The sequence below is a fragment of the Coregonus clupeaformis genome, chromosome 17 (genome assembly GCF_020615455.1).
Source record: "Coregonus clupeaformis isolate EN_2021a chromosome 17, ASM2061545v1, whole genome shotgun sequence".
NCBI classification, from domain to species: domain Eukaryota; kingdom Metazoa; phylum Chordata; class Actinopteri; order Salmoniformes; family Salmonidae; genus Coregonus; species Coregonus clupeaformis.
In genome coordinates this window covers 3,283,669-3,301,706 of record NC_059208.1, presented here as the reverse complement: position 1 = coordinate 3,301,706, position 18,038 = coordinate 3,283,669, and the positions used below count along the sequence as shown (strand labels likewise).

The 18,038-nt window shown below is 42.8% G+C and overlaps 1 protein-coding gene across 7 annotated transcripts in view; it reads right to left on the bottom strand.

The window, feature by feature from the left end:
• akap9 (A kinase (PRKA) anchor protein 9) overlaps nucleotides 1–18,038 on the bottom strand; it is a 129,286-nt gene that overhangs the window by 24,438 nt on the left and 86,810 nt on the right. For 6 of the 7 annotated variants that reach the window (XM_045226037.1, XM_045226039.1, XM_045226042.1 and 3 more), the window contains 7 exons: nucleotides 14,665–14,827; nucleotides 9,250–9,344; nucleotides 6,981–7,098; nucleotides 5,772–5,810; nucleotides 4,486–4,718; nucleotides 3,970–4,089; nucleotides 1,038–1,205 (listed from right to left, as the gene is read on the bottom strand). In XM_045226037.1, coding sequence (XP_045081972.1) covers nucleotides 1,038–1,205; nucleotides 3,970–4,089; nucleotides 4,486–4,718; nucleotides 5,772–5,810; nucleotides 6,981–7,098; nucleotides 9,250–9,344; nucleotides 14,665–14,827 — 936 coding nt within the window. The remainder of the gene's footprint in view (nucleotides 1–1,037; nucleotides 1,206–3,969; nucleotides 4,090–4,485; nucleotides 4,719–5,771; nucleotides 5,811–6,980; nucleotides 7,099–9,249; nucleotides 9,345–14,664; nucleotides 14,828–18,038) is intronic. The other variant, XM_045226040.1, reaches the window with a different exon arrangement.

Here is an 18,038-nt window from a genome sequence, read left to right as displayed (position 1 = left end):
CCACGGAGGGCCGAGTGTCTGCGTTTTTTATTTATTTTGTATTTATTTAATTTTTTCCCCCTGGTATTTTACCCCCTTTTTCTCCACAATTTCGTGGTATCCAATTGGTAGTTACAGTCTTGTCCCATTGCTGCAACTCCCGTATGGACACGGGAGAGGCAAAGGTCGAGAGTCGTGCGTCCCCCGAAACACAACCCAACCGAGCCGCACTGCTTCTTGACACAGTGCCCGCTTAACCCGGAAGCCAGCCGCACCAATGTGTCGGAGGAAACACTGTACACCTGGCGACCGAGTCAGCGTGCACTGCGCCCGGCCCACTACAGGAGTCGCTAGTGCGCGATGGGACAAGAACATCCCTCCCTCCCTGCCGGCCATACCCTACCCTGGATGACGCTGGGCCAATTGTGTGTCGCCCAATGGGTCTCCCGGTCGCGGCTGGCTGCGACAGAGCCTGGACTCGAACCAGGATCTCTAGTGGCACAGCTAGCACTGCGATGCAGTGCCTTAGACCACTGCGCCACTCGGGAGGCCAGGTTTCTGGTTTTTGAAGACCTAGACAACCAGGTGAGGGGAGTACCTTACTAATTAGTGACCTTAATTCATCAATCAAGTACAAGGGTGGAGTGAAAACCAGCAGACACTCGGCCCTCTGTGGAACGAATTTGACACATGCAGTACTTGGTTGCAGTACTCATTATTATGGGCACACACACATTCTCAGCCATGACGTCAGGTACTGTCTGTACACTCAGCCTCCTTTCTTACTAATGCACACACAAACACCCATATGCACATGTAGCTTCACGCTGTCATTCTCTCACACACACCCCCGCTAACCTTAACACAGCATCATCAACAGCAGAGCAGGAATGAGTAGGAGGAGTCTCTCTCTCCCTTTCTAGCTACCTTTAACTCTCCCCACTGCACTCTCTTTTGCACGCTCTCTTTTTCTCCTTGTCCCTCTCCTCTCTTTTTCATCTTCCTCTCTGTTGTTCTCTCTCACTTCATCCATCCCCCCCTCCCTTCGTCTCTCTCACCGTCTCTGTGCTGGCCAGCAGAGCCTGCTCCAGCTCGCGGATGCGGCCCTCCAGCTTGTCGATCTCCTCGTTGCGCTCGCCCGCCTCGCGCTGCAACTGCTCAGACGCCAGTAGCAGCTCGCTGCACCAGTCCGCTTTCTCCCTCAGCTGCTGGGTCAGCTGATCCACCTGGGAGAGGAGAGGAATGAGGAGGGGAGAGGAGAGGGAGGAGAGAAGGAGGGAAAGAGGGGTTTCAGTGAGGATCGTACAGTCTGTATCTTCAATGTATCAATGTGGCTAGCTAGTAGCAACACAACACAGTAACTGGGAGGTCAGCTGATCCACCTGCCGTTTTGAAGAGAGGGAGGGAAAGAGAGGGGGTAGTAGGGCTGGGAATTGCCAGGGACCTCACGATACGATATTATCACGATACCTAGGTGCCGATACGATATATATTGCGATTCTCCTGATTCTATATGTATTGCTATTCGATACTGCGATTTTATTGCAATTTGATGTTCCAAACATATTGCTCAGAGAGAGCATGAGAAAATTATATAATAAAAGTGCTGTAAACATGTTGGCTCACTATTTAAAAAGAAGATGAGAACAAGCTATAGCATGACAAATACTAGAGTTTTGGCGCAGGTACAGCCAAATAGTGCTAGCTAATGCTGCGTAGCAAAACATTTCAAATGTATTTTACAAATCAATACTTGGGAGTCAAAGTACCGATATAATTTTGTCCAAAAATAATACTGCGATATGTAACTGTATCGATTTCTTTCCCCATCACTAGGGGGTAGAGGGAAAGAGGAGAGCTTCGGCAAGGATGGCAAAGAAAGTCATTATGCAGAATGGATGATATGCTTCAATATGAGAGAGGCTGCATTTCAGTATACGCTAGCTACTAGCAATAGCTGCTGGATTAGCTGAGCCACCTGCCGTGTGGGAGAGCAGAGGAGCAGAAGGGAAGCAGAAACAAGGATGGTTATGCTATGGTGCGGCTGAACAACGGCAGTTTTAATGTAAACGGGAGCAATTCTATGAGGTCAGAGGATCCACACCTGCTACATGGTAGAGAAAGGGAGATGAATTGGGAAAGAGGAGAGAAAGGGGGGAAGAGGGAGAGGTGGGGTTTGAGTGCAGCTAATGATCTTTAATAGAAGGGCCTTTTCAATGACGCTAGCAGCACTAATAGCTGGGAGGGCAGAGGATCCACCTGCTACGGTCGACAGAGGAATATTTAAAGGGACAAAAAGGAGAAAGAGAGCAGAGGAAGTGAAAGTTGGGGGCTCTAACATGGTTTGCAATGACAGGTTGCTACCATGCAGCTGATGGAGTGTCGCTAATAGAGAGAGAGGCTGTTTCAATGCAACTAATAGCAATACCTGGGAGGTCAGCTGATCCACCTGCCATAGGAGAGGCAAAGAGAGGGAGAGAGGAGGAAAGAGGAAGAGGAGGAAAGAGAGAGGGAGAGAGAATGGCCTTTAATGAGCATAGCAGTGACTAATAGGCGCAGGTGGAGGGAGAAGGAATGGCGCTAAGATTATGATAGCAGAGAAAGGCTGCTGTGAAAAGCTAAATGCATTTAGCTTAGCAAAAACAGGCCACTACAGTATCTATAATGATGTTTAAAAAGAGACAACTATAATTCAATTCAACTAATTCTGAGTGACTTTTAGTGAAAAGTTTCCACAACACATGCCACTATAATACAGCTGAAGACTCTGACCACAGAAACTAGCCACAACAACTCAGTTGACGTACAGTAAACCAGAGACAAGCAGTATATCACAGCTGTTATGATAGCACATGCCATTATAATGCAAAGACAGACCTCCATGGTCCAGATGACGATGATGCTCAGCAGAAATGATATTTACTACAGAAAGATAGCTACAACCTCTCCATGAACACTGCTTTTTTCGAAAGATACAAAATATATTAAGTGTTCCGTGACAAGGACAAAACCACTGTTAAAACCTATTATGTTCAATAAAATATTACATAAAAAAGCCTTAAATACTAGTTCTACAAAATGCATTACAATCACATAATATCCACAACCCCCTCACAGTTAAAAAATAATAATAATATCACCAAGCCCTCGCCCCGAAAAAATGGAACAACAAAACCCCATCCAGCATATACAGTGGATATAAAAAGTCTACACACCCCTGTTAAAATGCCAGGTTTTTGTGATGTAAAAGAATGAGACAAAGATAAATCATGTCAGAACTTTTTCCACCTTTAAGCATGGCTTCACCAGAAGAAGATTAACGTTTTGGAATGGCCCAGCCAGAGCCCAGACCTGAATCCAATTGAACATCTCTGGGTGATCTGAAGAGGGCTGTGCACAGGAGGTGTCCTCGCAATCTGACAGATCTGGAGCGCTTTTGCAAAGAAGAGTGGGCAAATATTGCCATGTCAAGATGTGCCATGCTAATAGACTCCTACCCAAAAAGACTGAGTGCTGTAATAAAATCAAAAGGTGCTTCAACAAAGTATTAGTTTAAGGGTGTGCACACTTATGCAACCAGGTTATTGTAAGGTTTTTATTTTTCATTTTTCCCCCTCGAAGATTTCAATTTGTTTTCAATTGAATTGTTTACATTATAGGTCACATTAACAGTGGAAAAAGTTCTGACATGATTTGTCTCATTCTTTTACATCACAAAAACCTGGCATTTTAACAGGGGTGTGTAGACTTTTTATATCCACTGTACTGTATGTCCATTATCCTTCACAACACATGTTGATGCAACAGTTCCAGTTTGACTAGTCTGGGATCATATTCTGGTAACCACAGGTAATTCTACCTCCCCATTGTCCTGGCTGACACTGAGCCCTCGTGTACAGAGCCACAACAGTCCATTGTGAGGGAACAAAAGGAGGGAGAAACTGCCTGTGGGGTCCCACAGGGCTCAATGCTGGGGCCATTAACTGTTACCTCTCTGCTTCTTTGTTCAGAGCCGGGCTGCTGCTTCTGGCTGTTCTTTAGCAGCTGCTCCAGTTTCAAGATCTCCTGCTGGAAGACGTCCCTCTCGTGTTCCCGGTCGATGGCCTGCTCCTGGGGATCAGATTTTAAGACAACGCCTTTAAAGGAGAGTAGCTAAGGGAAATACCCATAACATATCAAATTAAATTATAAATGGGAAACATCTCTCTGTTTCAGTGCCAATCTGACTGACCCCAAGAAATGCATGGATGATGAATAAATTATGTATCAAGTTTAGTGCTTTATGCACTGCCTAATCCCCAAAAAACAACATGCACATTCATATAACATTCATGTACATCTGTATACCTTTAAACAATATAGTTCCTATGGTCCTCTCCCAACCACCCCTCCCTCTCTCCCCATTCATCCATCCATCCATCTCTCTCATCTCTCTATCCATATCCATCCATCCAGTCATGCATCCATCCCCCCTCCCTCATATCTCCCTTCCCCTCTTTCTCTTACATCCAGGAACCTCCGGTTCTTCTCCAGCTGTTTCTCCAGGGCCTGGATCTGCTGCAGCAGGTCGCCGCTCTCAGTCTTGCGGGCATGCTCCAGCTCGATGACGCGGTTGACCTGCTCCTCCAGCTCAGCCTCCAGTGTTTTCACCTGGTGCAGGAGGTTCAGGCTCTCCTTCTCTGCCTGCCGCTGCACTTCTACCTTCTCAGCCATCAGCTTCTCCGTCTCCTCCAGGAGGTCTGGGGTGAAGGGAGGGAAGGAAGGATGGAAGGAAGTCGTCACACACAAGGTCGCTTCAGATGGGAGGAGTCAACGATTTTGGACATACAGGTTTCATTCAGGCAATGGACAGGACAGGATGCTGAGATGGAGTTGTTGTGGACTGTCGGTCGATAAACCGAAAATCAGTTACAGCCTTACTATTCATGTAAAATCTAAGTATATTTAGCTGTTTTTGTCTCAGAAGTTCTAAATTGGTGTTTTATTCATTTTAAAATCATTACAGTATTGAGTTGGCTGCTTTTAACAAAATGTCCCCAATACAGTCCGCCATTTCAGCATCACGTAGCTACTGTATATAACAGGTCTAACAATCTTACTCCCAGTATCTTCCCAGCATATAGCCAACATATCCCTTTAGTAATCCGCTGCCATCATTTAACCAACCAACCAACCAACATTAAACCAACCAACATTGCTTTACCCAGGAGATCAAAACCCCCATTGTATTAGTACAACAGATAAAAGGGTAAGAGAGTGCAAACCACAGAACAAGCACGTAGACAGTGCTGAGACGTTGCAATATCCATGCCTCATACGCATTTACAGGCAAGGGGTGGGACAAATTCCTAATTGAGCAATCATCTTAACTCCAAAGGTAGTGGACATTGTCACGATGTTAGCATGGATAATGTGAAGTAAGGTTAGGGTTAGCTAAACTCTAGGAGCAAAGATGATTGCCAATGAGGAAATACTTAAGCTTACAGTATCATGTATCAAAATATAGCTCATCCGATTCCTTCAATCATGCTCAATCATAAATAACATGAGAATGATCACGCTGACTCATAAGACATTAACATGACAAACCATGACATAGAAAAGTGAATCAAAAATAAAAAGCGTAAGCAAGGGTTAGTGATTGAGTGAGTGAGCCCATAGCAAGCAAGCGCCAAGCATTTTTTGTGAGTTGCTGTATTTGGGGGTTAAAAAAATATATTTGTGAAGTGCCACTCGACTACAGACTAAAAAGTAACATAGATAGACTGGCCATGCTCTGATGTGGGACACACCTGCTTCAGGTGCTGCATCGACTGCAGCTTCAACTAGGCCTATAGGAATAAGAAAGCACAGTATTTCAACATGCACTTGTTTTGTCATAAAAAGGAGGAAGACTTGAGGAGAAAGGATGCGAGAGGTGAAAAAATTAGAGGGCGGGGCCTCCCTGCATGTGCTGTTGTGGTATTGGTTAAAGCTGTGTCGGCAGAGGATGGATGAGCCAATGCCGTGAGGTGAGAGCAGGAGTGAGGTGTTACTGAAATGGCTCCGTGTACATTGAATTCATGTCCTTGCTGTATTACTTGCCTTTTCATTAGGGATTGTTCATTAACCTATGGAATACCTTGAAATAGTACTGGATGGAGGTAATGCAGCTGAAAATGCTTTAAAATGTTTTGGAAAGGAAAACAAGTGTGTCTTATTGGTCAAGTCAAGGTATTCCTCCCTGTTTCAGTCCACTTTCTTACGTTTGGTGCCTAATGAACATGACTCAGGTGAGACTTTTGTCAGATGCGGTGCTTGGGTTACAAATGTTCCAGGATTCCGTTTTATCCCAGAGGATTTCCATCAAAAAACAATGATCAATTGCAAACTTCATTACAACATGAATTAATCATCATGGTCACCCTTTCTATAGGAATTCAGTAAAGTACAGTAATAACAGAGTATATAAATTAAAATTACAAAGGATTTGAAACAGAATTAAAATTGTTAAAACGTCATTGAGTGATAAGATGATACCAATGAGTGGCTGATGACGATGACAATGAGTCATACAAATAGTCAAATGTAGCTCTAATCAAGGAAATAAACCAACCTTATGTTTGCAAAAGAACATGGGCCTGTTTATCTTCGTCATAGGACCCACAGAAATATAATTACTAGAACGGACATGTCAAATTGCCATGGTCTGAGGGGCTTTTCTCAGTAATACTAGTATTTCTATTACAATGATATAACCCCCACTTCCCACTCTGCCCACTCTTTCGAGTAGTGATGTCATAAAGAAGTAGTCATAGTTCTCTAGTATCACCAACTGCATGTTTTTGAGCATCTGTATTGGAATAGGCATTGTGCATATCCAATACACTTTACATGATATGAAAGTAACATTCTCACCATTATTTCACGGTCTAGAAAACACAAGCAATATTTCAATGTTTGTCAAATTGTATATTTTGTTCCATTCAGATCCAACAACGAGTAAGTGGTGGGGTACATACGTAACTCACGCGGGCCCGCATGCTCCCTCATGGCATCCTGTTGCCGTGACAGTATCTCTCGCTCCTCCTGCATCTGCAGCCTCTCCTGCTCCAGTTCGTGTAGGCGGCTGCTTGTCACCTGCAGGAGCAAATAATATTCAGTTAGAGGCAGGTTGACAATGTGGTTAGCCAATTAAAAACACAGACTCAGGCACAAAAAAACTGCCCTTGCAGTGTGCTAAGTTGCCCAACATAGCTGTAACATTTTAAACAGATGGGAAACAACTTGCAACATAATTGTCCACTGTTTTCTTTAAATCTGCATGGAGAGGTTTTGAGATATATTGGACAAAAAATATTTACCTAGTAGTAGGCTTGCAAAGGGAGGGTATATTACTGCAAACTTTCTAAGTTTACCAGTAAACTACCAGAATTTTGGTATCTTTCAAGGATGTTATGGACAACTACAAATACCTAGGTGTCTGGTTAGACTGTAAACTCAACTTCCAGACTCACATAAAGAATCTCCAATCCAAAGTTAAATCTAGAATCGGCTTCCTATTTCGCAACAAAGCCTCCTTCACTCATGCTGCCAAACATGCCCTCGTAAAACTGACTATCCTACCGATCCTTGACTTCGGCGATGTCATTTACAAAATAGCCTCCAACACTCTACTCAGCAAATTGGATGTAGTCTATCACAGTGCCATCCGTTTTGTCTCCAAAGCCCCATACACTACCCACCACTGTGACCTGTACGCTCTTGTTGGCTGGTCCTCACTACATGTTGCGTCGTCAAACCCACTGGCTCCAGGCCATCTATAAATCACTGCTAGGCAAATCCCCGCCTTATCTTAGCTCATTGGTCACCATAGCAGCACCCACCCGTAGTCTGCGCTCCAGCAGGTATATCTCACTGGTCATTCCCAAAGCCAACACCTCCTTTGGCCGCCATTCCTTCCAGTTCTCTGCTGCCAATGACTAGAACGAATTGCAAAAATCTCTGAAGCTGGAGACTCTTATCTCCCTCAATAACTTTAAGCATCAGTTGTCAGAGCATCTTACCGATCACTGCACCTGTACACAGCCCATCTGAAATTAGCCCACCCAACTACCTCATCCCTATATTGTTATTTATTTTGCTCTTTTGCACCCCAGTATCTCTATTTGCACATAATCTCTTGCACATCTAGCATTCCAGTGTTAATACTATTGTAATTATTCTGCACTATAGCCTATTTATTGCCTTACCTCCATAACTTGCTACATTTGCACACACTGTATATATATTTTCTGTTGTATTTTTGACTTTATGTTTTTTACCCCATATGTAACTCTGTGTTGTTTTTATTGCACTGCTTTGCTTTATCTTGGCCAGGTCGCAGTTGTAAATGAGAACCTGTTCTCAACTGGCTTACCTGGTTAAATAAAGGTTAAATAAATAAAATAAAATAAAAACAATTATGTAATCCATCACAAGACATCTAGTGGCCCTTTTGGGTACTTCAGATTTTGACAGGTGTCTTAATTATCTCTGGCCCTCTGTATGTCCTTCTCACATGTAAAATACATGAAATAATTAAATACGATGATTTTCAAATAAAAAATAGAATGAAAGCTGTAAAATATCCTTATATTAGTGAATACCGTTGTTGTTCAATATGACGGTTTCAGCATGAAATATCCTTTATATATTTTTTCACACACTTTTATTTATTTGACACCCCCCCATTAAAAGAAAAAAAAAAGGGTGGTTGTCCCACTGGCTATCCTAAATTGAATGCACCAATTTGTAAGTCACTCTGGATAAGAGTGTCTGCTAAATGACTTAAATGTAAATGTATTTGTTGTCAATGTTTTGGTGCCAAACTGGTGGCAGTTGTGAAAAAAGTCAATAGTTGGAAGAGTTGCAGAGTTAATTGAAAATAATGCCATTGCTGATTAGATGCTTGTTTCAGTATATTTAGTCTATTTTCTCTAGAACCATATGATCTATCTATTAGAAATTCATGGACAATATGGAGGCTGATATAAAAAATGAATACTATAAATAAATACATTTAAAAAAAAAAAAGTTAAAGTATAAATGACCAAAGTTACGATAGATTGCCATATATTTTCTGTTAATTACCAAAAATACTTAAGATTACGGTAACTTTGGTAAACTACCAGTAGCTTTGCAACCCTACCAAGTAGGCATAACTGGTTGAAATTCCATCATTATGACAAAGACCTCAACGGTTATAAAACACAGTGATAATGGTGGTTATAGACTGGGCCTGTGTCTCACCTGCAGCTCCTGCTCCAGGCTTAGCTGTAGCTCCTCCTTCTGACGCACCTGCTCCTCCAGTGCGGCCTGTTCACCCGTGTAGCCATCGATCAGACCTAAGGGGGAGAGAGAGAGGAGAGGGGGTATTAATATATAGATTTAGAGACCGTTGAATGACATATTGCCACGTCACACACATAATTAGAGCCCGACCGATATATCGGTTCACCGGTATTATCGGCCGATATTGACCTTTTTCCTGATATATTGATATCGGCCGATAATTCTACCGATAACCAATATTCAATAAATAGGATGAAAAATGGTAATCTCATGGTTATCTGAACACTTGCATCCATTCTCATGATGCATCACTTTTGTCACAAGGTAAGAAATCAAAATTTTATGTATATTTCTTGGACAATTGCTCTTTGGATTGCAATTTCTGAGAACTCTGTGTGAAAAATTTCACTTTTACATTTTCCTCGCTGTAAAACAGTAGATCGGCAGATATCCGTATCGGTAAGTTTTGTAAAAGTATATTTATGCTAAATATAAGTCTTCAACCATAACACCCACTAATAATTTAATTATTTTATTAAAATAGTTTAACCTGCTTTTTTGCAATAAACTGATCTGGCTTTCATGGCTATCTATGAAAATGCCTTTTTCTATTACAAATAAAACCAGAACCAAGCACAATGCACATCCACTAATAATGACCAACTTCTCTGTTAGCAGGCATTATAGAAATTTAACACAGGTCTCATATACAATCTCTCAAGCACAAGCCCACTGCTAGTGAGTAGCCAGCTAATCTTTATATTTAAAGTCTAGCCAACTTGGATCTATTTGCTTGCTAACAAGGTAGAATAGTTGAACATTTATGAATACACCCTCCTGTCAGTCTCCAACTGTTTGAACAACATAGCCTGTTCACTTTGTTTAGATGTTGAAATCAAGTGGCCTACCTGGATAAGAAGATTATTTCTCATTGCACATTTATAAAACATAGACTAGACAACTGTGTGCGACAGAAACTGAGCATTCATTTTCTATAATCATGTTCATTAATACTTCCGTCTTAATAGGGTCTGTACTGTTCAACATTTTGGAAGTTGAGACATAAAGGATATTGTTACAAAGGGTAAGTTATCCTCTATTACAGTGAAATAATGTCTCAATGTGTTTCGGTGTCCATATGACCGATTATGTTGGACCAAACCTCAAAAGCAAATAGCGAGTTGAAACTGCTTGTTGTCAGAGAGGAAAAAATTATCTTTAATCTCTTTGTTGTTGTGAGTGGCAGTGGGAGGGGCTTGGTGTCTGTGTGCGAGTGGGAAGGTGCACAGTGCACACAACACAGAAGGAGCGAAGGAAACGAGACCCATAATAACGGGAAAAAAGTAAAACCTCAATTCTTGCGATACAGGCATTTGGAACATCACGCTAAAACATACATTCGAATTAATTCGATATATCGCCCAGCCCTAACACAAACAAATATTCAGACAAACAAACACATGCAGAATGTCCGACCCATTTTGCTTGACAGAGTGTACTCTAGAGGGCTATGCTGCCAACAAAGACATTTAAATATTATATTATTACCCATCTTGTTACAGGTCACTAGGTAAATGCACTACTGGCATGTAATTCAGCTGATGATAAATCTGTTTGGAAGACATGTGGTCCTCTGTAGCTCAGCTGGTAGAGCACGGCGCTTGTAACGCCAAGGTAGTGGGTTCGATCCCCGGGACCACCCATACGCAAAAAAAATGTATGCACGCATGACTGTAAGTCGCTTTGGATAAAAGCGTCTGCTAAATGGCATATTATTTCTATTATTATGACTGCACACTAGCAATGTTCCCAAAGATCTGATAGAGATGCCTAATGAAATCTTATCTAGTACTAGTATGTAGTAGTAGCTAGACTAAATAGGTCAGGTGAATACGCTTAAAGATTTCAATGCTGTCACTAACCAGGTTTCCATCAAACCTTTTATGCGAGTAAAGTACATATCGGATAAACAGCCCTGATGGAAACAGCACATTTGTTGGTAACTTTCCAAATGTTGACAAAACAAAATTATTGAACCTTTATTTATCCAGGCGTATCCAGGCGAGTCAATTAAGAACACATTCTTACTTACAATGACGGCCTGGCAAGGTGGGATCTTTTTGTGTCTGTAAAATTAATTATGCGAGAAATGGAAAACGCTTTTATGCGCAAATATTGATATCAATAACCATCATATCGAAGTAAACTTGGAGTCACGCGATATGTTGTGTGGTCCTCCCACTACGACTCCGGAAAGCATGCAGTTTATTAGGCTACAGGTGAAATAAGTTATGATGAACTTCACAGGGCGTTGAAAGTGCAGGGTGATGAGTTTGATGCTGCTTCCCAATCGAGGGTCTTATTCTGGTGACATGATGATCGATGCTTGGCTGCCGTTTGACAAATCAAAATAATCTTGCTATTTTGTTCATAATAATCGCATCTAGGCTATAGCCGCACTGTATCTGCGAGCTGTTGGCTATAGCCTACGTGTCATGACCAACGCAACATTTTTAGTGACAAAACCATCAGTAGAGTTGAAAATGCGATGGAAACCCATTTAACTTGGGAATTTAACCGCCAAAGTTATTTTTATGCGCACTACCTCATTACGCAGTCTTTTATCCGCAACAAGTCAATTTGATGGAACATCTCTGGTGGGAAAATGCGCATAGTTTTTATGCATTTGGTAACCTAGCTAGTGTCATCTTTACAAATGTTGTTTGCGTGTTAAATTATCAAGGTTTACGAGCACGGCAACACTATATTAATTGATCACTTGTAACTATGCTCCACGTTAGCTACCAGAACTAAAACCACATCAGAGTAGTTTAAACAATAACTCATTATGTCTTAACTAACTCGTACGCTGAAATTTGGAATGCTGCTCTCGTGGCAAGATGAGAACTTTGGCATTCACCAGAAACTCAGCACTCTCGGATCTGCATTCCTCTGGTCAATCCACCAACCATCAATTCACTGTTTTATATTTTATAATAAAGCTGACAAAAATAAAGGTGATATTAGACTACTGATGAGATGGCTCTGGTCTTAAGTATCATGTCATTTTATTAAACCACAGTCATGAAGCCTATATGCATCTTGATAATATCAGATTATGTCTGATATTTCCTAACACTGGAAGCTTGTGATGGCCACCTGGCTTTACCCTCCTACCCGGTACTGCAACAGTCAAAACTGGTTGACATGATTCCATTACAACTAGAAATTGCAGTTTTGCCCTCTGGGTAGTCATGGGGTGAAAAACATGTTTTATACACTTACATATCGCAATATTATTTTGGACGATATATATTACTCAAATTATATTTATTTGTTTTGTTGCTAGGTAGCGTTAGATAGCGCAAGTCTGCTGTACCGGCGCCAAAACTCAGCAATTTTTCATCCTATAGCTTGTTTTCCATCTTCTTTTTAAATAGTGAGCCAACATGTTTTTAGAACTTTTATTTCCTTGACTGATCAAAACTAATTTTCTCACCTTTGGGATGGAATCCCTTAAGACAAACGTACAAGGCTCTAGGGGCGGCAGGTAGCCTAGCAGTTAAGAGTGTTGGGCCAGTAACCGAAAAGTCGCAGGTTCAATTCCCCGAGCCGGTGGTGGAAGGTGGAAACATCTGCTGTTCTGCCCATGAGCAAGGCAGTCAACCCACAACAACAACTGCTCCCCGGGCCCCAATGACGTGGACGTTGATTAAGGGAGCCCCCGAGGGGTTGGGTTAAATGCAGAAGACACATTTCGGTTGAATGCATTGAGTTGTGCAACTGGCTAGTTAACCCCTTTCATTTCCTAGTCTCATGAGATAATCTATGTTGTCTCTGTCTCATGGAAGAATCTATGTTGTCTCTGTCTCATGGAAACAGATTGTGTATGATTAGGTGCAAATAGAGCACCATCCATCAGGTTGCAAAACAAACTAACTACAGTGCTGACCCTGCCATACACACATCAACTTCCTTGCATTAAAGACTGTAAAACTTTTATAATGGCCAACACTCTTACCAAATGAGTAATCTTTGCACATAATTGTATAAACACACCCCTCTTGCAACAATTGTCCACAATGGCATCACAATGCCATTCCATTTCCTATAGGCCTATGTCTCTCTGTAATGCTCTACTGTAAACCTATCCTCTGCGAAACATAATACAGAATTACATCCTAACTCCCCCTGAGAAACTTGAGTGTCCTCAGAGCCTGGCTAATGGTTTCTGTCAGGATGGAACATCTTCAAAATCAGGCAACCGCAAGCCTGTTCCTCCGTCTTCATTGAAAGCAGTTTTCCACACCACACCACAACAGGAGCTAGGTATTACAGAGTGAATCAGACAGGACAAAAGGAGGGCATAATTTCAGCTTGACATTAACTGTGTTTGAACACGTGGATGGGAGAGCAAACACAATGGAGGAAGACAAAGCATAATTTGTGTTCGGAGGAGTCTTCGAAAGCTTTTATAGGCCTGAAATGCATGTTGAAATATGTAGGCGAATACTGCCGGTCACGTGATATCTGGGTGATCTTTTGTTTTGTTTGTGTACGAGTCTGTGAATGAGAATGTCATTCTACCCTATGTGTGAGTCATGAAAAAAAGTAAATGCCAACCAAATGTAGAGGCAGCAACATTTACTATCTTTATCTTATTTGTCCAGCTACATTTGACCGTGTGTATTTACTCAATTTTGTTACTGCGAGTCGCATTTCAGATGTAAGAAACGTACACAGATGAAGACGTATCCCAGACTCCAACAATGATGGTGCACATTTTAACGGTGGATCACATGCAAACATCAAGCAGCAGTTGGGAGGAGATTACTTTATGATAGCAAATATTTGCCATACTTCAGAACCCCATCAGATTTGACATACATAGGCCTAACACACCATAGCAGGACATTAGCTTACACTACAAAAGGAATACACTTAAGTCGATGTTCGCAACAAATCACCATTCAAACTGTTGGCAATGGATCCAAACTGCTATGCCTGTTACTATTAATACTAACACCACTTATACATGTTACTATTAACAAGCCAATGGATGAAAAGATGTGTCCTCATTTGCTTAACAGTGTGCGGAACTGAGCGTTGTTAGTGAATTGGGTGGGCTGTGTCACATGTTTGAACCAGTCACCCCTCTTGTCTGTCAGCTGTTCCTGACACACACACTCTCTCCATATATTCACTTCCCTTTCACCCACAGATCCCTTAGCCATCTGACTCACCAAAACACACACCATCCCCCACAAACAACCCCAGACACACACATTCACTTGTCATCTGACATCCTCACTGCCATCCACCCAAATGTAAAACAACCCCATCACAAACACACACACCTATCCCCCCACTCACCCTCTGCCCTGTGGAGCTCCAGGGCCAGCTGCTCGCGGGCGCGCCCCTCCTCCCCCAGCCTTTCCTGCAGATCCTCCTGCCGCCGCAGAAGATCGCCAATCTCCTGGTTATGGCGGAAGGACTCGCGCATCAGCTCCGTCTGGGTGACCTGCGCATGTTCCAGCTGATCAGGGTTGGGAAGATGGGTGGCAAGACAAAGATAATTACTTTAGTGAGCAAAAAGCCTTTGAGGAAATACTGGTTGAGGTGGAGAATAATTTTGAATTAGAAGTTGAGATGCACAAAGCCTTAAAGTAAGTTGGTCCACACAGAGTGGCTCAGTTGGTAAGAATGTGGCACTAGTCACACCAGGGTTGTGGGTTCGATTCCTCCTGGGATCACATGTACAAAAAATGTATGAACTCAGTGCACTGTAAATTGCTTTGGATAAAACAATCTGCTAAATGGCACATGGCATATTATTAAATATATCCCATGCCATGAATGAATACTCTGCTGTCATTTACGGACATAACCTCTCATTACGGACAATATGCTGAGCCTTGTGACAGTAGGTATAATGGGAATATTTATGATCACCAGTCATGGTTTCCAGTTAGTGTTCCAAGTGAAAGTAAAAAATGAGGACCAATCAATCAAAGCTGTAGGCCCACTTAAGGATAATGGGTGAAACAAAACTACACCAGCACATAAGATACACAGAGGGAAACAGTGGGTTCACAACACACATGGCCTGTGTGGCTATGCTTAAAGGAGTAAGGAATCCAAAAAACAACTACAGGGCAATGCACAAAGAGGTGTGGAGAAGGTTAGCCATATACAGTTCAGCGGTAAGTCTAGAGTTGTACAGTGGCACATCATGACAGTGTAAATATTTTCTCACTCGCTTCAAATACTAACTAACATACAGAACCTGCATAGCTACAACTAGGCCTATTGCCTTATCATGGTGAGATAATTGTGCACATGCTGTCGTTTTCTATAAAGTTCAATAGGTGAAACTGTATGCCATATAAGTATTCTTATTAAAATTAGTAAACCTATGCCCCAGTTTGACATTCATCAAGGAACAAACAACATGTATGACCTGCCATTTAATTCTTAGGCCTTTAACTTCGGACAGGTCTAGTTGACATTGCACTGTGACACATTCACAAAAGCCTTCCTTCCTGGCTGAATTAGCATTGAATTGCTCTTGTGCAATAAACCATTGACCTACACTATATATATACACACACACACACACGTATCAGCCACACCCATTGCTGACAGGTGTATAAAATCAAGCACACAGCCTTGCAATCTCCATAGACAAATATTGGCCTTACTGATGAGCTCAGGTGACTTTCAAAGTGGCACCGTCATAGGATGCCACCTTTCCAACAAGTCAGTTCGTCAAATTTCTGCCCTGCTAGAGCTGCCGCGGTCAACTGTAAGTGCTGTTATTGTGAAGTGGAAACGTCTAGGAGCAACAACGGCTCAGCCGCGAAGTGGTAGGCCACACAAGCTCACAGAAAGGGACCGACCAGTGCTGAAGTGCGTAAAAATCAACCGTCTTCGGTTGCAACACTCACTACTGAGTTCCAAACTGCCTCTGGAAGCAACATCAGCATAAGAACTGTTCGTCGGGAGCTTCATGAAATTGGTTTCCATGGTCGAGCAGCCGCACACAAGCCTAAGATCACCATGCGCAATGCCAAGCATCGGCTAGAGTGGTGTAAAGCTCGCCACCATTGGACTCTGGAGCAGTGGAAACGCATTCTCTGGAGTAATGAATCACGCTTCACCATCTGGCAGTCCGATAGACGAATCTGGGTTTGGCGGATGCCAGGAGAACGCTACCTGCCCCAATGCATAGTGCCAACTGTAAAGTTTGGTGGAGGAGGAATAATGGTCTGGGGCTGTTTTTCATGGTTCGGAAAAGGCCCCTTAGTTCCAGGGAGGGGAAATCTTAACGCTACAGCATACAATGACATTGTAGACAATTCTGTGCTTCCAATTTTGTGGCAGCAGTTTGGGGAAGGCCCTTCCTTTTTCAGGAAATGCCCCTGTGCACAAAGAGAGGTCCATACAGAAATGGTTTGTCGAAATCGGTGTGGAGGAACTTGACCGGCTTGCACAGAGCTCTGACCTCAACCTCATCGAACACCTTTGGGATTAATTGGAATGCTGACTGCGAGCCGGGCGTAAATCGCCCAACATCAGTGCCCGACCTCACTAATGCTCGTGGCTGAATGGAAGCAAGTCCCCACAGCAATGTTTCAACATCCATATCTCCCACAGCAGCAAAGGTCATACTGCAACATTATGACAACCAGGAAGAAGTCACGCAAACGTGCCACACCAAAATCTTGGGAGTACTTTTTTGCTCACTTCACATGATCACCTGCTCAGATGAAAGCAGAGTAGGGAGATATTGGACTGTATAGGCTACTCACTGTGTTTTTCACTGTAGAAGTTGCCCAGTCAAAAATATTGCTGTCAAGCAAATTAGCTGTATAACGTACAAGTGTAGACTCCCTATATAGGAGGGGTTGTATTTAGGTCATGTTATGAACTGTATAAAATAAATGGGCAAAACTGCGGTTTAGAACATAAAGTCAGCCAAATGAAAGACACTTTCAGATTAATAAGGTAAAGTAACTGTCCAGACTGAGTCAGATTTACTTCACTAGTTATACAGTTCCATATAGGTTACATGGCAGGTCAGCAGCTGTAAACTTACTGTATAGGGCGGCGTGGGCAGGGAGATCTTAGAGATCACCTTAAGGAGGTGACCATTGGTCCTGTGGTTGACGTGCGAGATCTGCGTCTGTATCACCACCGCGTTTTTCTCATTGAGGACGCTGGAAAGGGGGAAAGGCCGGGGCAGGGGCACACGAGATTCCACCTCGTACACATCCTGATCTTCCCCTTCCACCCACATGGCCTGGTGGCTCGAATTCCAGTACGAGCGGTAGGAATCCATGGAGGTGGACAATTTAAGGGTTTTCTAGTGTATCCTTGTAGCGCTTTCCATCCTTCTCTTCCCTACTAATTTTCAAGGGTTGTACGAATTCTCCGGTGATCCTTTCAGCATCTACAGTGCACCTGCTGCGATGGATGGATCCTTCAGCTGAGGCTAGCAAAGCAAGAAGAGAGCCCAAGAGGGGAGAGCAGCAGAGAGCAGATGAGTCCCGACGACGCAGCCATGCTCTAGGCAACAGTCTCTACGGAGCTGCCACGCACAGAGCCTTGGGTAAACACACTGGAGTCGCAGCTCAGAATCAGATCCACACGCATGGCGTGCCGTGGTGAAGAGACAACAAAACAGGTCCCAGGTAAATACCGAGAATGAGGTCCTCCCTTGAAACAAAGTTTCAAGTCATAAAAGG